This window comes from Carassius gibelio, chromosome A21, assembly GCF_023724105.1.
Source record: "Carassius gibelio isolate Cgi1373 ecotype wild population from Czech Republic chromosome A21, carGib1.2-hapl.c, whole genome shotgun sequence".
Taxonomy (NCBI): Eukaryota; Metazoa; Chordata; class Actinopteri; order Cypriniformes; family Cyprinidae; genus Carassius; species Carassius gibelio.
The window spans coordinates 2,378,599-2,406,303 of record NC_068391.1 but is presented as its reverse complement, the minus strand read 5'-3'; the positions used below and the strand labels follow the sequence as shown (position 1 = coordinate 2,406,303).

The 27,705-nt window shown below is 36.4% G+C and overlaps 1 protein-coding gene across 4 annotated transcripts; it reads left to right on the top strand.

Moving 5' to 3' along the window:
* Nucleotides 1-23: 23 nt before the first annotated feature.
* LOC127941817 (ceramide transfer protein) lies at nt 24-27,705 on the top strand. Of its 4 annotated transcripts, XM_052537255.1 has the most exons (19): nt 24-894; nt 1,691-1,825; nt 13,113-13,229; nt 17,311-17,418; nt 17,520-17,658; nt 17,970-18,053; nt 18,928-19,085; nt 20,476-20,568; nt 20,650-20,736; nt 20,984-21,049; nt 21,799-21,891; nt 21,996-22,076; nt 22,867-22,962; nt 23,043-23,175; nt 24,162-24,232; nt 24,321-24,449; nt 25,034-25,163; nt 25,269-25,403; nt 26,242-27,705. In XM_052537255.1, exons 1-18 carry the CDS (start codon nt 751-753, stop codon nt 25,394-25,396), a joined length of 1,992 nt encoding a protein of 663 aa, XP_052393215.1. In that variant the 5' UTR covers nt 24-750; the 3' UTR covers nt 25,397-25,403; nt 26,242-27,705. The 4 variants fall into 4 exon arrangements, with proteins under 4 accessions (XP_052393215.1, XP_052393217.1, XP_052393216.1 ...); XM_052537257.1 differs by lacking the exon at nt 21,996-22,076 and having other exon boundaries at nt 27-894; XM_052537256.1 differs by lacking the exon at nt 20,984-21,049 and having other exon boundaries at nt 28-894.

The window sequence follows — 27,705 nt, the reverse complement described above, 5'->3', positions numbered from 1 at the left end:
AGCTGGAAAGCAGTGTTGCCAGCTCCGCGGAATTGGGCTACTTTAACACTGTTGTTTTGAATGCCCGCGGTCTGAAGCGACCTTAATAACGTGATATTTAGCCCCTGTAGTGCAACAAGTGCCAAGGGGAACATCGCTCAAAAAAGTAGCCTATTTTACCCAACGGAACGCGATTTTCACAGGAGGAATCACCACGGAAACGCGACTGGGCTAGTTTTGAAGAGAAACTGGGAGGGTTTTGTTCTAAAAACCTGGCAACCCTGCACTTAAGCTAAGGAGAGCGGCGGCGAGCACCAGCCTTCACTGACGAAGATGTCGTTACAGTAAACCGCAATCAAAAATCGAGGGAAAAAATATATAAATGCGGAATTAATTTGAATTAGCTTTTTTCTCGAGTATTTTGCGTATTTTTATGGTTGTGAGTGAGGATAATCTCTTTTGTCCGCTGATGTTTGATTTAGAGGGCGTTTTTTTTAGAGAGAGCTCGCGAGTGAGTGAGGGAGCGCGCGAGCACGAGGGGGCGGGAGTCTCTCGCGCAGCCAACATTCAGCTTCAGACGCTCGTGAAATTACCACACGGACGGTTTACTTCCACATTTATCGCTTATTTTCGGGATTTTCTAGAGAAACAACACCGTACTCGATGCGTGGCCTTCTAACGGACATTTGTCGCTGATATTACGCCCGCTCTTTCTGTTTTTGTTGTTTTTTTCCCCTCAGCGGAGCGATCGTGTGTTCGTCGGGATTCGTTATGAATTCCAGCCCGCTTCCTAACGGCAGACTCGTGCCGGACAGCCAGAGCTGGAACTCCTCCGGTTCCGACGAGGATCTGGACGTCGAACCGGGACCAGGGCCGCACGGAGGGGTGTTGGAATTCGGCGGGGTGCTCAGTAAGGTGGGTTCAGATCCCGAAGTATCCCTCTCAAACCGGGAAAGCGTGAATTTATGTGCGTGTTTCCACCTGAGCCGATGTAAACAAACGGCATGTCTGTCAGGCTGAATGTCACGAAGCCTGTCTAGAAAATGTCCAAATTTTGCCAAATTTAGTCATAATACTTTGCATGGTGATATTATTTCCATGACAGTTAAACCATTTTCACCTATTAGCATAATATAAACAATGTTTTACGTCTGATCTGTTTCTCATTACTGCCTGGACCCATGGGTTTCCTTAATTAAATTAAGCGCAAATGTAGTTATATGATTATATATCATTATTTGTTCGCATCACGGTATATTTTCCATGATGATTTCCAGTAACGTTATATGCTGACTATTTGCTTCTCTTTAGACAGCAAGCCCCAAGGTTATGTTAACCTAAACTGTGTTTTTTTAAATGTAAGTTGCTGAATGTGATGCATGAATACGGAAGGTTTGCAGCAGGTTCTGTGCTGAAGCTGGAGTTAAACAGGGTTACTAGAGTTCATCTGTCTTTTCTTCCTGATGGGATTAAAGGAGAAAACCTGTCCTCATGACTCAGACAGCTGATCATCTGTTTTTGTGATGAGAGGAGCATATTCCATGAGATTAGTGAATTATTCCACTGTATGCAATTGACATAAACCCTCGCCCATTTAAAATGTCATCAAATGTTATATTGAACTGTGCATCTGTTGTTTATTGTTATTAGTCATCTGTGTGCACACTAGATACAGCTTTTGTTTTCTTATAGCAATTGTGTTTCTCTACAGTGGACTAACTACATTCACGGATGGCAGGACCGCTGGGTCGTTCTGAAGAACAACACCTTGAGTTACTACAAATCCCAGGACGAGCGCGAGTACGGCTGTCGCGGTTCCCTGTGTCTCAGCAAGGCTGTCATCACAGTGAGTATCCCAGGGAAAAATCCTTCCAGACAGCCGTGGGGATTTCTGAGCCGAGCCAAAATTAGATTGATGGTGTACATTGTAATCAAAAGCTTGAAATGATTCATATTGGAAATTGTCATGTTGGGAGCTCCAGAACTGTAGTTGAATGGAAATACGTGGGATGCATGATGCTTTTTCAGTATGCCAGCTTCAGGATTGCTTAGCAGTTATGCATATTTTTTGCATATTGTGCATTGTGATGTTTTAATACCTGTATGTATCAGATTTCATATTAATAACCCTGTTTTTGTTGTAGTTCAGTGAAATTAATGCATTATTGAAACTTCACTGATTGTTTGGGCCATCTCGTTGTTTATTAGATGTTAAAGGTTGTCTTGAAGTTATGAACAAACATTCATCTGATAACCTTAGTAGAATGATCGTGCTATTTTTGGGCTAACATTTTTAAACCATAGCACACACAAAAAAAAAAAAACACATTATTCATACATTGTTCATTGTTTTGTATAAAACTTTTAGGGAACAAATTTTTTTGCAAAAATTACGGGAATATTTTGCATGTTCTTTGAAATGTTAAAGAAAACCGTTTCAAAGAACATGATAAAAGTAACATTCGCATAATGTTTGCAAAATGTTAAAACAAATTGTTTCCTAAATGCTTTCTCTAATATTTAAATAATCAAGAGTTTTTTTTTTTTTTTTAAACTGGGTCTTTTGAACATTCGGAAATAAAAATTTTATAACTTAATGGTAACTTAAGTATATTTAGAACTTAAAGCATATATAATGGAAACTTAGATCATATTTTTGATAGTTAAGTCTGTATTGTTGCATATCTAGAAATTTATGAACACAAACATTCGTTCAACATTAATACAATGTTCATTCTACCGTGAGGTTGAGTTTTTAACAACATTCTAAAAAATAAATAAATAAATAACATTATTTCTACATTGTTAATGTTTTTTTTTTATTTCTTTCAAACATTTTAGTTGGATTTTTGTCAAAAAAAATTGTGTAACTTTGAAACTTATGGTGCTGGGAACATTCAAAAGTAACATTCCCATAATAATTATGAAAAACATAGTGATAAAATGGAAATTTCCATAAAATATTTTTTAACTGGACATTTTAAATGATCAGAGAAAGCTCAGAAATAACGTTTGACCAGAACGTTAGCAAAACATTTTTTTTGTTTTTTGGTAACTGGGTCTGTATTGCTGCATCTCTAGAAATTAGATTTGGTATGATGGTTGTGCTTCATCTAAAATGATTATTGCTGAGGCAGTAGATGTGCTGAGCGCTCATTTTAGGCCAGAGGAGAGGAGAAAAGAGATTGACGGAGGACAGACACAATCCTTTGCCACAGGCAGCTGGCCAGGCACAGACAGACTGTGGCCTATTTTCCCCCATTCATGCTGAAAACACACACACACACACACACACACACACACACACACACCTGCAAAAGCTGCAAGCCACTTTACCTTTCAACATGTTGTGTTAGACTTAAACGGATTAAATGCAAATATTGCTGAGTGTATACAGCATCTATAGGTGCCCAAGTGACACTTGTTTGCATTATACTCAGATTTGAGGTTGATTGCTTATGATCTGATTTGGCTGAGTCAAACAGAATGAAATGAGAATTCCCTGCATTGCGTTAAGGATTAACTCATGACCGCACACAGATTTCGACATGTGCTGCAGCGGCGCACAAGCTCTGCCCATATTATCTTGCGTCACCACTGAAAATTAGGAAACAGGGTGAAGGTTGTGTAGTTATGGAGACCACTGGAGAGGTACGAGTCCTTATGGTGACCCTCTTACCATTAGTCCTTCAATGATTAAACCAGAACTCTTACTGAAGATACAGGGAGAGGACAATACTAGTGTTTTCTGAAATGTCTTATGTATAAGAAAGCATAATAAACACCATACATACAGGAAGTGAAGCATGGATTGATTAGTCAGGCATGGCGATCGAAGGGTTTGGTAGGTTTGTGACCGTATGCTCGGCCTGCGTTCAGGTGGTTCATGTTTAAAGCTGCAGGTCGCTGCTGTGTGTGCGTCATTCTAATTCGATGCTTTGCATTTTGGCTGTGAGTGAGAGAAAAATGGCTCCTTTGTTTCAAGACTTGAGAGCGACTGTTTTCCAGCTATGTATTTGTTGAACTTCAACCATTGTGGTTAATCGTAAATATTAACTTTGGTATTAAATGCAAGCGTGTGGCAGAAATGTGACATTTATAGTCCAAAATTAACTTTAACATCAGCCAACGGTGAGTGAATTGACGGAATTTATAAGATATAAATATTCTCTACTGGGCTTCTTTGACGCCTGTTTGGCATTCAGTTATTTTTTAAATATTTTTTGGTTATTTAGTGGGGGTTTTTCCACATGCTTATTAGTGTTAATTACTGCAGGTCCCTGTGTGCATATTTAAGCCTTTCCGCATCTCTGTATCTATATCCTAAGTTTTTCAATATTGTGATTTTGTTATTAATTTTTTTTTTTTTATTATTATTTTTTTATTTTTTTGGCTCAATGCAAGGAATATTCCTAGCTTTTCAAGAGTTTCCAGTTGACAGTTTGTAACTCTTTGCATTGAATCACATTTGTTACTTAAATCTGTCATGGTGAGTCCCACTCTAGCCGTTTCAACCATGTATTATGTTCCAGTTCCTCATGAATTTACCATTGTTTTTTTTTTATTTATTTTTTTGCATCCTGGTCACTGGATTTGCATGTGCTTTTCTGTGTAATTTCAAAGGGGGGGGGGCACGTTATTATTTATTTATTTTTGTTTATTGTGCATCTAAACCTATTTCTCTCTCTTAGCGAATCTTTCTCTCGGGTTGCCATTATGGGATACACAGCAGCTTTATTCAGATTGATTCAGCGCGCACACAGCAGCAATCTGTCCTCGTAAATCTTCACTAAAAACAGGTTATTGTGTGTCACACTGCTCTTCCTGCCTGCGATTATGTTGTCCTCACATGTGACTCACACATACTTAAACCACACAAATGGGACCACCCTAAAATCAGACTAGCTTAACCCTTCCAGGCACAAGAGGATTACACCGTCCAGGTGAAGAAGACCTGATTAAAACACAGAAAGCCTCATTGTGTGTCCCTTTAATATTGGATTTCGCTGGTTCAGCATTCGGATCGGCACACAAGCTGGAAATAGTGTTAATTGTGCTTTTTGTGAGACACTTGCACTGTTGAATTGGACTTGTTTAGATTTGTGAATGTCAGACCTCAGGAGATGGAGACAGATTGTGAAAGATCAATCAGTGTGAAGACAAAAACAATTTCACAGACACTCAATCTGATTTAATCGGTCTGACAGCAACACTTAATGAATCCAGCATGCTGTTTTACAAAACATGTCATAATATGATTGATTATAATGCACAACACTACAAAAACACGTACAAACTGGATGCAAAATGAGCAGATCTGAATGCAATGCTGGAATAAACAATTTTTTCAAATTTTACATTAAGCCCAAAAATAGATTTAACTGTGCAGGATTTTTGCATTTAAATCTTGAACTTGGGAGCATTTTTGCCCTAAGCATCTGCTAATTTGTTAAATATAGTGTGCAACTTGTCCTGCACAGTTTATGCTACAAGGACGTTCGATGTTAAATCAACCAAATTTCAGAGTTGTTAATGTTTTGGTTTTTTTCTCTGAAGAAAGACCATGTCAATTTTCACCTGAGATTTGGAGCCAAACTACGGGGTGAAAATGGCTTTAGAAAATAGCAGCATCATTAGTTTAGTTTTACACAGAGATTGGTAGGTCTGTTTGTAAAATCTGTTGACTTGGTAGTCTTAGTTGCATGATATGCAGTGTATTGGATTTTAACTGTGCTTTTATCTGCCAAGTTTAACCTCACGTGAGCTGGATTTTCCCTCCGCCTTATGCTCTCTTGCTAAGCTCTCCTGAAGCTTTGCCCGTAAACATTCAATTTCTCTTTGAGCTACGCTGGACCTGGACTATGTCATGATCCGACTAAAGCAAAGAGTAGCTCTCTCGGTGTCTTGTGTATCAGGCATATGGGGAAGGACAGGTATACAGGTACAGGTTGTTCTGGTGCAGGGCGGTTTATTGCAAATGCCACCGTGGGATCTAAAGTGCAACCTTTGGCTCATGTCAGGACAGGCAAAGTTCTTAATAGAGTTGAGTTTACAGATAAATACAGTAGAGGAAAGGCCACTACACCATTCTTACCGTTTGTTGTTCATCCTGTGCTTTTATTGAAACACAGTTTGATCTTTTTTTATAGTGGGATCAGTGACAATATTGATAGAGTAAGTAAAACATGCAGAAAAATCCTAAATGTTGAGCCCTTGAAGGTAGTTGGGTGAGTGGAGAGAAGTAAAAGAGAAATAAAGATGAAGTTCCACGGGAGGAAAAGCAGAAACTGTATAGGTGATTTGAATGTGGAAACAGTGTGCATCAAGTTACTCTATTGTTCTGACCTCACTGTTTTTGTTTCTTTTTACTGGTTTCATTAGACATAAAATGGATCGAATTTAGGGCTTCCTGTTGAGGATGTGTGTGCTTTCTTTGGTGTCCAAACCTTCAGGTCCTGTGTGCATTCTCCTGTGATTTTATTTATTTTAAATCATTCATTTTGGCTGAATATCAGTCCAGAACCAGTTTCATCTATCAAAACGTAAACCACAAGAAAACCTGATCAAAACTGCTACTAGATGAGTTACCGGCCCATCAGTCTTCTGTAAACGAAAACTATTGTGGAACCCCAACACGGGAAAATTATTCTGTCATCTTCCAACATTTACATGCCACTTTTTTAATTATAAATCATTAACACGTAGGTGTCTCACCACATGAGAACAGTAGTTTGTTTTGTGATAAAACAGCAGATGTATGATCACTCGGTAACAGAGGAGTTAGTCTGTTTTTATGGCGGCAGCAGTCACCAGGGTTCAATAAAGGTGTGTAAAAGCCTTTCCGACACTAAATGAAGCTGCTTTTTAAAAATAAAATGACAGCTTTGGCACTTTTTGTCATTGCAGACCATTGCTGCAGGAAAGCATGCATTACTTTTAAATGTAAATTAAATGTATGCATTTAGCAGACACTTTTATCCAAAGCGACTACGGTGCATTCAGGCAATAATTTTTACCTAACATGTGTTCCCTGGAAATCGAATCCACAGCTTATTGTGCTGCTAATGCAATGCTCTACCACTGAGCCACAGGAACACGTTTTCTTCAAACTGAGGTCAAGCTTTCAGTGTAAACCAATATTCAGAAATGACACAGCAAAACGTGTTTTGATGTCTCCAAACCTGTGATTCAGAAAGTTGAATCATTTCTAAAACTGTCCATGCATGCATGTCTCTTTTTGCACACCTGCTTGCTAATTCTTAAAGTTTATAAATATCACTCAGCAGCAATGCCCATTGCTTTCACCACATATCTACACACACATACACACACGTCTTGGGATGCTGAATATTTGATAAAGGCAACTGTGTTTGTAGATACAGCTGCCAAAGTAGAGAAAGGGAGTCAAGTGCATTTTAAAATGTCACTGACTTTGTATGTCTGTGTGTTTGCATTTGCATTTTCTATTAGATTGCTTTGTTAAAGCTCAGAGGAGTGCTATCAAGTGGCTTTCGCAGGCTTTATGTGCATGTTCTCACCTTCTGTCACATGGTAAACTGTGGGCTAGAGTTGTTATCAGAAATCGTTGCTGTGCCATGACCTGTTTGGATCAAAACACAAACTTACTATATACTAGTGTACTTTCTTGCATTTGCACAGACAACACAAGCAGCTCTCAATGTCTGAAACCAATGGTGCATGCTGTCTTCCTCTTCTTGATTTGACCAGAAATGTGTTTTTTTAGTTTTTTTAAACTAATTATTTTTGCATTTCCGTTTAGTAATGATGGCACACATTTCACACCATCTTTGAATTATTATAAATCATTAATCTCTCAAAGTTGCATGTTTATAAATCAAAACGAGGTGCGGGTGTTTTTATATCACTGCATTTCTGAAGGAAGACTATCTTTAGAAAATGTTCAATGTCATTTTCATTTTATTTTGCATGTTATGCCTGATAAAGCAGCGTTTGTGAGCCCAGTGCTGCTTTTTCTACAGCCGTTATTGAGGAAACCTCTGTTTCTCCTGCTTTAAAGCTCCTCCTGCTGGCAGGGAATGAATTAGCATTTTCAGTAAGCCCTGATTTACACAGCCAATATATTTTGCTTTTCCTATTTCCAGAGGTTGGGTAATAAAAAATTCCTTCTGATTATTTGTGATTGGGTCCTGGGGTGGATAAAATAAGTCATAAATGATGCAAATATTAACTAGTTTGTTTTTTTTTTTTTTTTTTTTTTTGATGGTTTTGTGTGCAAACAGCTAATTTTTTATTGATTCTCAAAACATTATAGCATTTCCACACCGGCGATGACATTTCTGTGGCTTCAAATGATTTGTGTTCTCATGCATCATGTACGTCGTCACTCGTTGACGTCATCAAATTGTGATCGGTTCGTGAGATCGGCCAAGTGTAGTGAGTACCGATTAGGGCTGCACGATGTGTCGTTTAAGCATCGATATCGCGATGTATGAATCCACGATAGTCACATCGCAGGATGTGCGATGTAGGCTGTCGTAATTGATCCGTTATTTATTAACTGTACGGGCCAGCTGCTCCCCGGCCCCTTGACCAATGTGATTCGCGGATTAATTGCACAGCTAAACCATCATAGAGTGCAAGTTTATCATTGACAGGACTGAAAACCACATGCAAGTTTAACAGGGCAGAGAGAGAGGGAGCGCGAGAGAGACAGGTAGAGACAGACTCTCTGAACATTAGAAGTACCATCAATGTTTATAGAAATGTATATGGATTTATTTTGCATGTAATTTTTTTTTCTTATGAATATATATGCATTTTAGTTTTGTTTGTTTCTATTCTGCTATCTACAATACTTTGGCAATATGTACCTTTGTATGTCATGCCAATAAAGCAATATGAATTGAATTGAGAGAGCGAGAGAGAGAGAGAGAGACCGAGAGAGAGCGAGCCATTTTCAAACAACAGGAGCGTTCTCTTGCTCTCTCTCCCTCGTGCATATTAATCAATTGACACCAAGGTGTCGATCTTTAATCATTTAAAATGACAATGTAAGTGTGCTCACCCAATTTGTGTTTGTAAGAAAAAATATCGCAATATATATCGCAGAAAAATAAAATATCGCAATGTAATTTTTTCCCAATATCGTGCAGCCCTATTACCGATCAAGTCATAAAATGTGATTATCGGCCAAACCCCATCTCTGGCTGATCAATCGGAGCATCCCTACCAGCAGCACTTGTGGAGCAGAGAAATGAAAGAATCTTGACACTACAAGAAATCTTTTTTTATTTTGCAAACATGTTTTGGCACACAGACCTTCATTAGAGCTAAACTTTTGGAAATACAAACAAAACCAAGATTCAAATTTGCAATCAACAAATGTTCAAATATATATTTATTTGACTTAAACTACAATTCAGCGACTGCTCGCTAGAGGCAATCCCACAGTTAAAATGCCCAATTTTACAGCAGAAAAATACGTTTACAGCCTGGTACAAAAGGTGTTTTGTTTGTCTATATAGCTTATTTTGCACCGAATGACAACTGTGAGGGGGCTGAATTTTATTTATAAAGTTCTGCATAATTAAGGGTGTGGCCAGTTGCTGAATTGGTTGTATTACCTCTTTTAATTGCACTCCTACGTTCAGCAATATGATCTATTTGACAACAACAGGTTCCCCCAACATAGACTTGTTTAGAACATTTACATTTTTGTGTCATCGGTATCTAATAACACCACATAAACAGATTAGATTAGTATGGATGGTGAACAGAATTATTGTGATTGTGAAGATCGACTGGAGACGTTTTGTTGTGCTCCGTCCCTTTAAATCTTGAGGCAGAGCTGCTGGAAAGTTCGTTGCCTCAGGCTTTCAGAGGGCTTTTGTTAAAATGTGTTTGCGTGAAACTGTGTGTGAAGGTGTCAAACGGGCTCCATTTACAGATCAAACAGTCAGTGAACCCTGAAACGTCCTGTAAAGAAAACCGATGCTGAAATGAGGAGGAGGTGCGAGCAGCGCGGAGAGACAGGGATGTGGGAAGGAATGATCTGGGATATTTTTAAAAGGGTGGAACAAGTGATAAAAGAGGCTGTGTAGATCTGAAATAAAAGGAAAAGAGAGGTGTACGACTGTCCTGTTGTCTGAAACCGGAAGTTTGCTCCCCTGTGCCCTCCAGCTGATGAATTCCTGTTTGGTGACCCCGGGGTCGAGTCTTAAAGTCCCGCTGCTCATCTCTCCTGTCTTCAACTTCCTTCCTCCTAGATTTGCTCTAACCAAGACTCTGTCTGGACATTCAAGTCACATATAAATGCACTTTAACCTGTCAATAACAGCGGGTTAGTTGGTCATGTGACATGCTGTCTTCCTTTGCATCCTGTGTCCTAATCTGTGGGTCAGTGTGGCTTGTTTCTTTTGTTCAAGCTGAATGCCCATCTTCCTGTGTTTCTGATTTCCCAAAGCACAGATCTGAGACTGAATTTCTCAGTAAACAGCCATTTACCCATTATCTGTGAGCATTAACATCCACCTCTAACCCACTCCTGATATCATTATTTGGACTTCAGCACATTGTGTTAATTTCACACCCTGGACACATTATCCCCGTGGTTTTTGTTTTGACATGCCGCGACTCTTTGGTCTTTAAATGTAGATCTCAAAATGTCAGGTTGTGGCTGCTATGAACATGATTTTTTAAAGTAACTGACATAAAGATTATTGTAATTTTTAATAATGGAATTGTCTTTTTAGTGAAAATTTCTTTAGGCCATCTAAAATGTAGATGAGTTTGTTTCTTAATCAAATTTGGAGAATTGTAGCATTGCATCAGTGTCTCAGCAATAGATGCTCTGCAGTGAATGGGTGCCGTCAGAATGAGAGTCCAAACAGCTGATAAAACATCACAATAATCCACACCACTCCAGTCCATCACTTAACATCTTGTAAAATCAAAAGCTACATATTCGTCAAAAGCAAATCCATCACCAAAATATTAAAACTCCTGGGAACCGTTGGCGGACCATTTTTCAGTGAACTTCAGGCGCATTTTGATATTTGCTCTGACACATTGAATAATTTAAAAGATGTTGTAAAACCTACCCATAAAGCACATTTAATTAGGCAACAGAAAGCTTTTTAGTCCATTTGTTTTGTGCAACAAATTAAACTTTAGACTGTACGTAAATGCACTTGTGTTTCTATAAGCTTGAATAATTGAAGTTAGCTGATTATGCAGATTTATAAAAAGGATTGCAAACCATAGATGACTCTGACTTGCATAATTTTAATGAATAATCAGATTTTATTGTTTAAGTATTTACTTTGGATGCATCTATTTTTTTTAAGATAAATTATTGATGTAGCTTCACAAAAGCCATACATCTGTGTGTATTTGTACAGTGTTTTAATGCATCATTGTTATGTTGCCGCACACGATGTGTTGATTATTGTCCTATTATGGGATGCTGTATATGTGGCATTTCATTTAGTTGTTGACACAGTGCTGTACATTTCACAGGCTTCATTATTGTCTGTCTCAATTGCCATGTTTGTATTTAAATACGAAGTTGTCAAAGCATTATACACAGAACAAGTAAAATGGAAAATACATAAAAGTATTAAATAAGGTGCTGTGCGTCAGTGTTGTGTGTGTTTGTGTACACTGGCATGCAATTGATGGTGTCTTACAGGTTAAGTCAGTCCCTTACTGACGACCCTTGTGTTTATTTTAGTGTTTTTTCTCAGTACTCGCTGTGAGTGACCCTCTCGGGGTCCGCTGCATTGCCCACCATGTCTCGATTTTCCATTCCCAGAATCCTGCTCAACACTTTTCCCATACGGGCAGGAGAACGTTCCCGCGCCAGTCCACAAATATAAGCACTCCTAAATCTAAACGGGACATTTTCAAGTCGTATTTCAAACGCCGTCATTGTTAAATGCTCGACAGACCGAGCTCTTTGCAATGCATTCTGGGATGTCCTCTCCGCAAGTGCATCTTATAAGACAGCATAACATTGCTGGGTTGTGAAGAGTCTCACGCTGTGAACAAGTCGATTAGTTTTCCATTGAGCTCTGGGTTTGTCGTGGTAAGATGCTGTGTTTGAGGCCTCTGGCACTCTGTGTTTGTTGTTGTTGTGGTTGTGTTTTGTGATAAGTGATAATCATCCTCGCTCAGATGTGAGTGATTATTCTCCTTCCTTTTAAACACATGCAGCTTTGTCTCCTGTCTCATTTAAGCCCGTTTCAGTCCTTGTGTGTCGTCCCATCATGCCTCTTCATATTGTGATTAGTGTCAGGCTTTAATGAGCGCCCCCTGCTTTACCCACAAGACCAGGTGTCTGTCAAATCATTTGGGGTTATTCTAATGTTCTCTCTCTGTTGATGTAGTATGATATGTGTCTTTGAAAGGACGTATTACTCGTGTAAGGTTTATGTCATTTCCTGAGAGTGAAAACAATATTTTTATATTTATATATATATATTTTTTTTTCTTTTTTATAGCATTGCTCTCTGTGGTTGCTGGTACCAACAAAAATAAACAGTGACTTCACCTAAAGTGGTTGTGTAAGATTATTTTAATCTCATGAGTAATTGATCTGAATCCGTTCTCTGAATTGTTCAAATGAGTCAAATTATAATTAGTATATAATTTAAAAAGTTGAAAAATATTTCATAAAATAATGAAAATTAATTAATCACTAATTTAATAAATGTGATATTAATTATATTAGTAAAAATAGATATAATATTAATGATTAAAAGTTTAAATTAAAATAAATTAAAATAAAAATACCAACATTATAAATATGATATACTGGGTGTTTACAGATAGAGGGAGGGAAAAGAAAATAAACACTGGGTTATAGGAGTGCAATATATCACACTTCTTTGAGTGTTTGAGTGCTGTTAGTGTTTTTTCAGAGAGAAATATATCATAATTCCCAGCTGGATCTGTGCATCAGACTCTCTCTCTTTTATTTTGGTTGTGGTTTTTTTGTCTAGTATTGAATAGTCCTGGTTAACCAACAACAGATTGGATTCTAGGATCCCTCTCTCACCCAAAACACCTGGTTTATAAATGTCCAAATATGATTAGTAATGAAGTCTGACGATCAGATCAATCTAATCCGTGTTCTCTCTCTGTCTCTGTAGCCTCATGAGTTTGACGAGTGCCGGATGGACATCAGCGTCAATGATAGCGTGTGGTATCTACGTGCTCAGGACCCAGAACACCGCAACCAGTGGATCGATTCCATCGAGCAACACCGGGTGAGTGTCTGTCTTTACCCAGCATGCTCTTCTCTCATGCAGACAGACTATCTGGCTTTTTGTTGTTGTTTTTGTGACCTATTAGATTAATCAGTCAGTTCAAGTCACACACACAATCCTATGTAAATGCAAATAAAAACAAGGGATGGTGATCATGCATGAAACCTCATGCAGCAGTTGACATGTGAGCGCACCACTCGCATAGCTGTAGTAAAATACTGTAGAGAGAGAGGATGTGGGCAGGTACAGACAGTGCAGTGGGTGTGTGTGTGTGGACAGAAAACTGCTGTGGTGGAAATCAAACTGAAGAAGAATGAAAACATTCAGGCTGAAGAGGGGAAGCGATGAGAAATGTGTCATTAGATGTTTATATACAGGGTGCGATTTGTGAAAAAAACAGGGGGGATGCTTTTGAATCGGTTTAATAAAAACATTGTAGGTCTACATTAGGCCTGTTAATTGTAATGATTTAATGTCCACCGTTATTCAAACAACAAATTATATAGAGAAAGCGTGCAAAGAACAAAAAAAGCTTTTTAAAACTCTGAATATCATTTTAACCATTGACTTTCGAAGCGCTCCAATCCGAATATATATAAAGCTGGTTTCAGAGCAACATGCAAAGCTGGGCTTTCAATCACTGACATGCTTCAAGTGCTGAACCTGCCAGTGTATATACTTAAAGTTAATATTGGCACTGTATTTTTAAGTGTACTATAAAATAGTTATACTCCATTTATTTTTAAATATAATCGTATTATCACACTGATTGTTTTATTATTTTGTTTATTTTATTAAAATACTAAATAAATAAATGCAGTAATAATACTATTTTCATTGATAATAATTAATTAATGATAATAATAATAATTAATAATTGTTTTATTTTAATATTTTTATTTAATGAGTCACATCTCCAGGTGCTCTCATGAGAACCAGACCCAAAAACGTATGTGTAACCCCTGCTTATTATAAACAAAAATAATTATTTATTATATTAAAATAAAAAACTCCATAGACATATATATATATATATATATATATATATATATATATATATATATATATATATATCTCACACACACACACACACACATTCGTTTAATAAAAAATAAAATAAACGAACACAACTATATATAAGATTAAATAAATGTTTACTAAATAAGTTTATATTTAAAATTAATTAAATGTTTTTTTTTATATTTATTTTCATTGATTTACAAATAAAATAATTCTAAACTAATAAATATTAATGTATCATATACAAATAACTAATCATATTTAATAAACAAGTAATGAATAAAATATAAAAAATTAAATGAACATATATTATGACTTATTTTATTTATTTATAAATAATTGTAACATTTTATAGAAATCTTTTTATAAAAAAGAAAAATTGTCAAAAAATACTTTTTAATATTTGAGCTATATATTCCACCCCGTGTGTGTTGGTCTTTCAGTATCTGTCTGCTGCGTTTGCAGTGTTCATGTCATATGGACACACCCTGAAACACCTGCTTATGATTTCTGCGACCAGGGGAGGAAGAGGGGGTTTCGCTCTTGCGCACACACACACACACACACACACACACACACGTATTTCCCTGCTCATTCATCCTTCTCTTGCTTCAAGGATGACCCCTCTCTGATAGTGACTCACACACACACACACACACACATGGCTCTTCCTGGAACAAGACTCTCAGCCTGAATCACTGCTCAAGCCATGATCAGTTTCAGCTATGAATGTTTTTCATTCAGATATGAGATGGACCCGTATGGGTGTTGTTGTTCAGATCTGCCTGTCGTTGCAGATTGTGTGTAATCGGTCCATCTAATCAGAGCAGTATTGTGTTAAGCCTTTCACTCTCTGTCAACACCACACACTCACAGCGAAGCTACTGGAATTAAGACGTGTGCTTTTGTTTCTAAAAGAAGTGCTTGAATTTCAGCGTGGGATTGCACTTAATTCTACTGATTCCCACTAATAAACAGCCAAATACATACTAAATTGTGGATATAATTATGTATATAATAATTATATAATTTGTATCTTGTTTTTTTTTGTATTTGTTTAAATAATACCCTTACTCCCCATATATATATATATTAGGGGTGCTCCGATCACGATCGGCCGATCATTATGCGCATCTCGTCAGTAAAGCTGGTTTTCTAATCAGCGGTTAATTCCATCAGGTGCGTGATTTCACATAGAGCAGCTGTTACTACACAGAGCCGTTGTTAATAGAGAAGATGCGCAAATCCACTTCATTTTCAGCGTTTTTTGGCGCATCTTCTCAGTTAACAACGGCTCTGTGTAGTAACAGCTGCTCTATGTGAAATCACGCACCTGATGGAATTAACCGCTGATTAGAAAACCAGCTTTACTGACAAGATGCGCATTAACGATCGGCCGATCGTGATCGGAGCACCCCAAATATATATAGTGGTAAAATAATTAAAACTGAAATGAAAAAGAAAAAAGATTAATTAAAACATTTACAAATGTCAAAAACAAAATAATATTACTAACATTTTAACTCAATTTAAAATGAAAACATTAAAAATAATTATTTTATTTTTGCATTTGAGATGGTATTATATTTTATTAATATTTTGAATTAAGTTCTATCTTTGTTTTTATTTTATTTTAAGTTAATATTTACATTTTTGTGTGTTTGTGGTTCTCAATTACCCTAAATAAGTTTTTTTTCCAGTTATCATTTAAGTAACTTTTTTTTTTTTTTAGCTTTAGTTTTAGTTCTAGTCAACTTCTCAAAATATTAAAACCAACTATTAATACTATATTAATGATAATAAAATAACACAATATATTTGAATGATATTCATGCTGAATTAAACATGACACTGATGACAATGCCTTCTCCTTTACTCTCTCTCCTGTGGTCTTTTTGTAATCACTCGATTAGGTTTATTGATTTGGTGTGTGTGTGTGTGTGTGGGTGTTATTATCCTGAAGATTATCAGCTGTTCTCCAGCCACTGAGGCTATTGATTGTGTAACAAAGACACGGCTGTTATTTTGTACTTCTGATTGGTCAGTGGAAGCGTTATCAATGCCATAGTCACAGTAAGAGAGCACTTGATTGGCTGGAGTGAATGCGTCCCACCTGTCTTTGGTTTGAGACACTGAATGCTTATTCTCTGGTTCTGTCTGATAGTTACCTCAGATTCTGTCCACTCAGCGGTAAATGAACTCACTGTTGCCATCTAGTGCTGGACAAAGTTTAATTCCTCACTAAAGACAGTGTGTAAGTTCAGTATAGCATGCTACATACTATTTACTAACGTGGTAATAATGTCAAATTTGTTCATCTGGAGGATAGATACAGTAACCTGGGCTTGTTCTGTCATGCCCTGCTCAGAACCTCATGGGGAGACCATCATTGTGTATGTTTATGCTGCTAAAGAAACTCAGAAACTATTTTCAGAGGCTGTTTTTTATAAAATGAGCCCCAAGAGAGATCTGAGTTCATGGAAAGGGACTCTCTGGACTGTGTGTGTGTGTGTGTGTGTGTGTGTGTGAGAGAGAGAGAGAGAGAGAGAGAGAGAGAGAGACGTATCCTGGAGATGAAGTGGAAATAGTTTCGTCGCTCTCTCTGAACCACTTCTGCGAAGAAAAGCAGCAATTCAAAGACATTCACTGCTTCGTCTTTAGGTCACTAGTTCAGCTTGTTGTCATCAAATTCTGCACAGTATGCCAGATTGCTTTCTTACCAATTGCAAACTGGAGTCCACACTATATATAATGCACATTAAATTTCTATAAAATATATGCATAACATATGTAACGTGCATATATAAAAGTAATGTCTTTTTTTTTTTTTTAGCTTTTTTGTGTGCATGTATGTATGTATGGAATGCATAAATATATATACATGTAAACTTCCTAGAAAAATATATTATTACATATACTACTTATTTATTAGCTATTAATGTGGAAGAATTTTGATTATCACATTAACTCTGTCTGTCTCTCTCTCCCTCTGTCTCTCTCTCTCTCTCTCTCTCTCTCTCTCTCTCTCTCTCTCTCTCTCTCTCTCTCTCTCCGTGTTTAGGCTGAGTCTGGTTATGGCTCTGAGTCCAGTTTGAGGAGACACGGCTCCATGCTGTCCCTCACATCAGCCACCAGCGGATACTCGGCCACCTCCACCTCCTCCTTTAAGGTGAGAACCAAACACGATGTCCAGTATGGATCAAATATGGTGACCGTATGTCGTGCCTCGCTACTCTGGATTCATACTGGTTTGTGTGTTGTGGCCCACAGAAGGGTCACAGTCTGCGAGAGAAGCTGGCGGAGATGGAGACGTTTCGGGACATCCTGTGCAGGCAGGTGGACACGCTGCAGAAATACTTCGACGGCTGCTCTGACGCCGTGACCAGAGACGAGCTCCAGAGAGACAAGAGTGAGTAGACGGAGTCCGTTCTGGTGTGCGATGGACACATCAGGATACGAGACACATGTTTAGACAAATTGAAGCTTATTCAGATTCCTCTGCATGGGTGCCGTCGCTCTCACTTTCTCTGGATACATCGTTTGTTACAGCACAAGGGTCTATTGATTCACACCAATGATCAACGTCCTCTTTTGTTCGTCCTAGTCCTTCCCCTAAATCTCTCTCAGGGTTGTGTCGTCTCTCAGTATGTGAGTGGGCCGATCTGAGCACAGGGCCATGGGTTCATCCTGACTGTGTTTGTGTGTGTTTTCTCTGCTCAGTCATAGAGGATGATGAAGACGGTTTCCCTAACACTCGCTCCGATGGAGATTTCCTGCATAACAACAACGGCAGCAAGGAGAAATGTAAGTGTGTCTGCTGATCTCTGTGTGTGGGGAACTTCACAACTTAATTTACTCCTGTAGTGATGAATTGTGTGAAGTCTCTAACATAAAGTCAGCATGTCTCCAGTGCAGCTGCGTTGAGATGTTTTCATTGACTCATGCATTTCTGCATTTAAAAAAAAAGAGGAAACCCTATACGGCTGAATTGACTGTGGTCATCATACCGTTCCTGTTCTTGTATAATATGAGCAAGAACGTCAGGCGTTTTGCACCGTGTCCAATCCAAACATGACAAATCTTTTTTTTTTTAAACAAACATTTTTAAATTTTATGAATTAATAAACTTAATATAAACTTAAACTTAATTAATAAAACACATAACTTGTATAACTTAACAATAAAATATAATTATATACATGTATAATATCTGTGTGTGTGTGTGTGTAATGTCTAAAATACATAACTACTAGATGTTATTTATATTAATCTATATATATATATATTTTTTTTTTTTCTTTTTTTTTTTTCTTTTTTTTTTTTATTAGATTTCATATAATCGAATGTATGTAACATTTAATACATTCATAATATAAATATAATATTGTATATATACTTATAGAGGAAACAATATTATATACAATAAACTTTATTTTTATTTTTATATATTTTCTCTCTCACACACACATACACACACACACATGATCTTTAAAATGTAATATGTATGTGTGTGTGTGTGTTTTCAAATACATGAATATAAATTTAATAGAAAATACTCAAACACTTTTTTTTTATTGCATTCTGCCTGACTTGGACACTTTGTAACACTGTCTGGCAAAAGAAGGCCTCTAATGTGCCTTTGAGGAGTCTGACTGGATTTGTTCTCTCTCTCCATCAGTATTCCAGTGTTTGAGTCATAAAGGCATTAATGGGATAGATTTTAAAGGAGAGGCCATCACGTTCAAGGCAACCACGGCGGGAATCTTGGCTACACTTTCCCACTGCATCGACCTGATGGTGAAGAGAGAAGACAGCTGGCAGAAGAGACTGGATAAGGTACGAAACACAGGCTTCTGGAGCTTGTCCTTGAGCTGGTCACACCGAAGAGAGATGGGGTTTCTGTAGTTCAGGGATCTGATGACAGAGTGAAAGTTTTCCCTGAATGTGAAAATAAGACACATTAGTGTGAAGCTAAAAAAAGCACACACAGTTGAGTCATGAGTGAACAGGAAATGGTGTCAGAATTATGGCACATCAGTCCTGGTAATTCACCAGCAAAAAAACAAACAAACATTGGCTGAAATGGTTTGCATTGATGCTATATGTGAACAAATTTGGTACATTAGCTAGCAGAGCAAAGTATGACTACTGAATCATACTAATCATCTAGAGCAGAAGTCGACTATTCAGTTTCACAATCTTTTAATGTGGAATATATTTGGTTTTTGCAAGTTATCAAACACAATAATGTGACCCATTGACACAGAAGTCACATGACCTATGACTAGTCGACACAAGCATCAAATACTGGTGCGACTAATCGACTAGTTTCTGAAAACTAGTTTTCGGTATCGTTAATAAAGCTGAAAAAAAAAGTACAAATATTAATATTGCATAAAAATTGAAATAAAGTAAACTAAATTTCGACTAACCGATACAAAACAAGTTTAACGTTGAAGTACTGAATTAAAAAAAAATTTAAATAAAAATAATGCATAACAGAATTAGTCAAATACACAATAAAATTCAAATGAAAACTGTCAATAAAAATAAAAGCAAATTAAAAAATATGATTAAATACTGTAGTACTATACGAGACATAAATTACTAAACCATAAACTAAATTATAAAAATAAAAAAAGATTCAAAATATTAATAAATACTGTAAAACTATATAAAATTTAACTATAACTGAAAATTTAAAAATAAGACTTGATTTAAAATATTAATAAATATTAACATACTAAAATATTTCTATTTATAAATAATACTAAAATAACACTGGTACAAGCTACAGTAATCTGTGCATGACTCTAATGTGACAGGATTATTATCTATACATTTTTATTGATATGCATCAAACAGCTTTTCAGACTTGTGCATTTATCCTGTTTTAGAGAGATCGAGCAGTGTTTTGGTGATGGTTTATGAATGGAAGCCATACGTTTAAACAGAATAACTGCTGTGGTTTCTTTACCAGAAGAGATCATCCAGGCGTTTTTAATAGGTTTGTGTGTGATCGAGGTGGAGCTGAATCTGTCTGCAAATGTGTCGCAGTCAGCAGCATTCAGCACAATCCTGACACACACAATCAGAAGGAGAACATGGGCGTCTGAACAATGAACAATCCTGCTCCGATACGCTCTCTCGCTCTGCTCACGTCAGGACATTAAACATCACAAGTGTTTAGTCAGCTAAAGCCGTCCCGCTCTCTTGCTCTCTACAGGAGATGGAGAAGAGGAGGAGGGTGGAGGAGGCGTATAAATCAGCCCTGTCCGAGCTGAAGAAGAAGTCTCACTTTGGAGGGCCCGATTACGAGGTGGGTTTTGTTTCGCGCCGATGAATTTGACCATGTAGGAAGAGCAGTAAATGCAGATGTTGATCTTGTTGTGTCCATCAGGAGGGTCCAAACAGCCTGATCAATGAAGACGAGTTCTTCGACGCCGTGGAGGCCGCTCTGGACAGACACGACAAAATAGAAGAACAGGTGTTTTAACTTTAATGAGAAAAAAAGAGGATATAAATATCACTTGGAAAATAAGCATTTGTGACCCTGGAGCACAAAACCGGTCAGAAGTAGCACGGTTATATTTGTAGCAATCATTAAGATATTAAGAAAATATATTTTGTAAATTTTCATACTGTTAATATATCAATTGTAATATGCATTATGCATCTAGACAACTTTAAAGGTGATTTTCTTTTCAGTATTTTAATTTTTTTTGCACCCTCAGATTCCAGATTTTCAAATAGTTGTATCTCAGCCAAATATTGTCCTCCTAACAAACCAGACATCAATGGTAAGCTTATTTATTTCAATTTTCAAAAATGTACACACATGACTGGTTTTGTGGTCCAGTACCACACATAAATTTGATTATTTATAGGCCTAATTATTTTATTTTACACTGGAAGTTACAATTCTAATATTAGTCTTAATTTCTTCACTTACAAACGTTCAAATCTTTAAACTTTTGTACTAGTGAAATACTATAAACTTGTTTTATGATGTAATTAAAGTCCAAAAAAGGTCCAAATGTTCTACAGGCTTATTTGGGGCATGTTTATATTTCAAAGTCCCATATTATTCACAAAATCTTTTTTCTGGATATTATTTAACACGTTTGATTATATAGATTTTACGCACAATAATTTTTTTATTGCATTTCTTTAAAAATATCATTATAATATCAGCAAAATCCTATAAATGCATTGATAAATTAGTACTAGGACCCATTGCAATTCACATGCATTTATATTTGCAGTTTATAATATTTTTAATAATAATACTAAGTCTTAAAAACTCTGCAAATGGGTCACCTTTACCACATGACGTGTCGCTTTGGGAAAAAAACATCTTCTAAATGCATAAATGTAATGCAACGGTAAATATTTTCAGCTTTTTAAAAATTTAAAACAATTACATTTTGTAATAAGTCTTATTGAGCAGGATTCATCAGTGCATGCTATTCTGATTATTCAGTTTCCCACATTGTGTTTTAAATTATGCTGTTATGTGTTTATCAGTAATGTATGTGTGTTTCTCTAGTCTCAGTGTGAGAAGAGCAGGATACAGAGGAGCAGTTCAGTGCCTTCAGGAGACGTCTTCTCCAGCGTGGGCTCTCACCGATTCGCTGAGAAGGTGAGCTCATTCTCCTCTTCTCGTGTCCCGTGTGGTGCTCTGGTTTCCCATCTTTTTTGGGTTCCTGATGAAGCTGCATTCTCTCTTCTTCCTCATCTGTGTAGCCCCCCTCTCGTCCTTCCTCTCCCTCATCTTCTGCTGTAGCCTTCCTCCCTTCTCTCCATGAGCACAGATTCAGTGCTGAGGTAACAGCGTCGTGTAGCACACTCATCCTACACTCATCGTAGACTTATTGGCCATCGTTAAAACATTTTATTAGAGTGTCCTCCTTTTAACTGCTTTAAAAACCTCTATATATATATATGTGTGTGTGTGTGTGTGTTTAAAACCATATTAGTCAGCATTTTTGGCTACGGGTATGATTCTGCACTAATGTCCAAAACTGCTGTCAGGGTAAGGCAGTGCATTATTCAGTCCATTTTATTGGCAAGTGTGAATGATGGATAACCATAAGCTGTTTAAACAGCACATTAAAACCACACAGTCTGCTTTATCTCTATTTCCTCTTTGCTGTTTGAAGCTGCAGCTAATAATACATTGTAACTGCTTTTAATATCATCATTTGCTTGTTCAATTCCTTCCTGGAATTCTTTTACTTTAAGTCACCTTGACATTTTTTACATGCATGTTGCATGTCTTATTATTAAAGATGTATCTGTCGTTGTTTCAGTCAGCTTTTAGATGCAATGCAGCCGTCCTAAATCTAGAATTTAGTGCTGGTTCATGTAATAAAGTTTAATGAGTTAAATGAAATGCCTGTTAGCTTTGAGATACGGAGGAACAGCTTGACCTCAGAAGAGTGTGTGCTGGTGGTATGTGATGGCAGGGAGTAGCTTTCCTTTTGTTTCATTCAGAAATACAGAAGTAACTCAAATTACAGAAGTGAAATGATTGAAGGCTGTTTCATGTATAATGTTCACATGAAGTGTTCTAAGCACGACCTCTGACCTCGTTGTTGTGCTGTGTTTCGGACAGGTGCAGGAGATGGTTCAGAATCACATGACCTACTCGCTGCAGGACGTGGGTGGAGACGCTAACTGGCAGCTGGTGGTGGAGGAGGGAGAGATGAAGGTGAGTTTGAGCTGGTGTCTGTGATGAGTTTAGTTGGAGTCCACAGACTCACTCTCCGTCTGTGTGTTCGTCTCTCTCAGGTGTACCGGCGCGAGGTGGAGGAGAACGGGATCGTGCTGGACCCGCTGAAGGCCACACACTCTGTCAAAGGGGTCACAGGTCACGAGGTCTGCCACTACTTCTGGGACACGGATGTCCGAAACGATTGGGAGAGTAAGTGTGTACACACACACACACACACACACACACACACAGACAGACATTAGCTTAAAGCTGCCATTTTTGCTTTTTTCTGTTCTTCGCACCCAAATCATGATCAGTACTGAATCATTAAGAACATGTCATCACTAAACCTTTAATCAGTAGCTCAATAACTATTGTTAATAAAATTGAAAATGTAATGATTGCACAAATTAATTCTATTCTTATTCATGATAGAGAATAGAATGAATAGAAATGGAGTAGACTTTATTGTCCCATTCAGTTCACAACACAAATATATTACAATATAGCAACACTCGAAAGCAAAGTTTCATGCTTTTGCCATTTTTGGTAAAAAAAATAAAAAAATAAATATAGATATCTTATATAATATAATATAATATTAATATATATATAATATTTTCTTCTTTTTAGATTTTATTTCACCAATTTGTCAATTATTAAACAATGAATAAAGTTTTAGTTAACCCTGGTGTAGAGTTATGGAGGACTAAACCTGCAGAAATATTTAAAACATAAATTCAGGATTAAATTACTATTACGAATGAACTATTTTTGTTAACACATCCTTTATTTATTTATTTTCCTTTTATTATTACATTTATTTATCTATATATTAATTTCTGCAGATTTAATCCTCCATACAATTAAATACCACATCGATCTCTTACTGTTCTCCAAAATATCATGAAAAATCAGGTTTGTATGACAGCACACGTTTTCATATAATCTGAAATAAAGCTCCTCTGCTGTATCATATCTTTAGTAATGGAGCACGTCGATGACTAAGCACAGTGTAAACAGAATATACTCTTACATGCTTTAATACAGTGAATTACCAGAACACTTCCACTGTCCAGATGATTCAGCTAATGAACACTGGCTCGGTCGATAGTGATGCATCATGGGTAGAATTCCTCGTCTAGTACCTCTGTGTTTCAGCCTTCATCAGCTGTCATTTCTGTCTCTGTCTCCAGCTACTGTTGAAAACTTCAACATTGTGGAGACGCTGTCTGATAACGCCGTCATCATCTACCAGACTCATAAGGTGAGAAGAGAGCACGCTTTCTAACTGAAGCACTGCTTTAGAGTAATCTGACTGATTGTGACATTATCTTGTGTTTGTGTCTGTGTAGAGAGTGTGGCCAGCGTCCCAGAGAGACGTCTTGTACCTGTCTGCCATTCGTAAGATCGTGGCCAATAACGAGAACGATCCAGACACATGGCTCGTCTGTAACTTCTCAGTCGAGCACGAGAATGCCCAGGTGAGTCTGCTCTCGATGGTTTTGTGGATCAATTCTGACTTCTAGAAACATTTGAAATGTGTGCAACCACTTCAGTTAATTATATATATGTATATGTGTCAGAAAACCAGTCTTAAGTGTCAATTTTTGTCAAAATTAAGCTGAATAAATCATTTTTGCATTGATGTATGGTTTGTTAGGATCAGATACTATTTGTCTGAGATGCAACTATTTGAAAATCTGGAATCTGAGGGCGCAAAAAAATCTAAATACCAAGAAAATCACCTTTAAAGTTGTCCAAATGAATTCCTAGCAATCCATATTACTAATTAAAAATTAAGTTTTGACATTTACTAAATCTCTTCATGGAACATGATCTTTACTTAATATCCTAATGATTTTTGGCATAAAAGAAAAATCGATAATTGTGACCCATGCAATGTTTTTTTTTGTTTGTTTTTTTGGCTATTGCTACAAATATACACCAGATACTTGAGACTGATTTTGAGCTCCAGGGTCACACACACACACACACACACACACACACATAAGTTGTATTATTTTCATTTATGACTCACAGTTTCATTGTTTTTGTCCTTGTGTAGCCTAACAACAGATGTGTTCGTGCTAAAATCAACGTAGCAATGATCTGCCAGACCCTGGTCAGTCCACCAGAGGGAGACAAAGAGATCAGCAGAGACAACATCCTGTGCAAAATCACATACGTGGCCAACGGTTCGAGAAACCTCTCATCTACACTCTTCTTAAAAGAGCAAAGATACAAACGTATGAATCTTTAATATATGAGTATATAAATCAGTGTGTTTGTTGTGTTTGCAGTGAATCCTGGCGGCTGGGCTCCTGCGTCTGTCCTAAGGGCCGTCGCAAAAAGAGAATATCCCAAATTCCTCAAGCGCTTCACGTCCTACGTCCAGGAGAAGACATCCGGGAAGCCCATCCTCTTCTGAGCACCAGGTGACCCAAACTACATCTGACCAGAGTTTATATGACCACAGCACTGAAAAAGATCTTAGCCAGAGTCTGACCTTTACTTTTCTTTCTTTCTTTTTTAATTTTATTAATATCCTTATTATTTTTGGTTATGTATATATTTTTTTATTACATTCTTGTTATTATGAATGTTACGATGTATGTTCTTACATATTTAATAGTAATACAGCATTATTATTATTATTATTATTATTATTATTATTGGTATAATTTATTTTAGCATTTCTATGTATTTTAATAGTTATGTTATATATTTAATATTTTAGTGTTTTAATAGTTATGATACATTTAATAATTTATTTTTACTATTTTATTTATATTTATTATTTTATATATGTTATGTTTTTATATTGCTTTTACTATTTATTTCTTTATTTTTTTTGTATTAGATATTTATATGTATGTTATTGTTTTTATAAAACTTATTTTATTTTTTATAATTTTTTTAGTATTATATGTTATGTTTTTATATTACTGTTTTATTTATTTATTTTTGTATTATATATAAATGTTATGGTTTTTATATAACTATTATATTTTGAGTATTATATATTTTTATCGTATTTTATTATACATTTAATCATTATTATTGTATGATTTTTTTTTTACTATTTATATATTTAATAATATATATATTATTATTTAATTTATTTATTTTTTCTACTTCTATTATTTGCATCAGGTTTTTAATTAGTTATCATATTTATTATTATCATTGTTAATTTTGCTACACATGTTAAATGCTTACTGCATTATTATCATGAATCTGAAATGCATGTTTCTTCTCTGTTGTTCTCTGCAGTCCCCATTTCTGCTGTGTGTGTGTACGAGCGCCTCTGGTTCCTGCACACTCCTCCAGAGACACAGAAGACTCATGCGTCCCTCCTCAGACTGCTCTCAATCCACAGGAAGTCCAGCGATAGACGCTTGATGCTGTTCTGTAGCTCCACACTAGCTCACACAGACCGAGGACGAGAGAAACCTAACTTCAGAGTCTGTCCCATGTCTTCTGGCTGATATGAATCTATATGTATGTATGTAAGTAAATGAGATAGCAAGTTTATATATATAACAGAGCGTTTTGAAGCTGAACACACGAGACTCGCTCTGTTATTTTCCTGTTTGAACACATTTCAGCTTTGCTTTCGTCCTCGTATAACGGCTGCTTGGGGAAATCAAAGGCGTGTTTGTGAGTGAACTCTATCTCGATGTTGACCGTCTCTTTTATGAAGCGCAGCATCTGCGGCTGACGAGGAGACGCTTCTTTTATTTGGAGATTTAATTAAATCTGTGTCTCAGCAGCACAATTCCAGATCGATCGTAACCGGAAGACATTTTTAATGTCAGATGAGCATTGCGTGCAGATTATTTGTATATAATTTTATTATTGCTTCAGATCGTCAGTCGATGTTTTTACCTGACTAATTTAACTCTGTATGCCTTAGTGTGTGTGTGTGTGTGTGTGTGAGACAGAGGTGTGTACAGACTCAAACGTTTCTAGAAAAGTGCCTCATTATTGATCTTGCTGATCGTACCGCCCAAACCACCCTGACGTCCTTTAGTGTTTCTACAAAGATCATTTCATATTGATTTCTTACCTCATATCAGAATGTTGTCAGAAAAGAGGCTTCTAATTGGAAGAGCCTTGACGTCAATCAAATTCTCTGTCCAATAGGGATAAGCGGTTTCAATTTGGGGCGTAGCTCATGTATATTTGTAGATCAGGTAGAATTAGTTACATTTATTTATTTTTTTCTTGATTGAGTTAATTCTACCAAATTGAAATTTTAAATCCCGAGCATTAGTAAACAATCTTAAAAGGCTAAGCTGGTTAAATATTAAGTTCTTGGTATTTTTGTTTTGTTTTCCAGTAAAGATAATGTACAGATTCTTAAATCAAGATACAAGTAATTAAGCATCAATTCACTTAGTTTTTATGCATTTACAGGAAAATGTTTTCAGACATTTTACATCTACAGTTAATATGACTTAAGATATTAAGTCTGAAAAAATTATAATATTACAATTATTTTGCTTATATAAAAAAAAAATGTCATTAGGGTAAAAAAATAACTGCCCACTCTTTCTTGTTTTCAAGCATAATTTCACTTAATTTTGATCCATTTTTTAGAAAAGGTATGCCATTTTGCATCTACAGTATATAATTAGTTGGGTTATGCTTAAATCAAGAATGCATAAATCTGTCAATGGGTTAAAAATATATATTTTATAATTTTAAAATTATATATATATATATATATATATA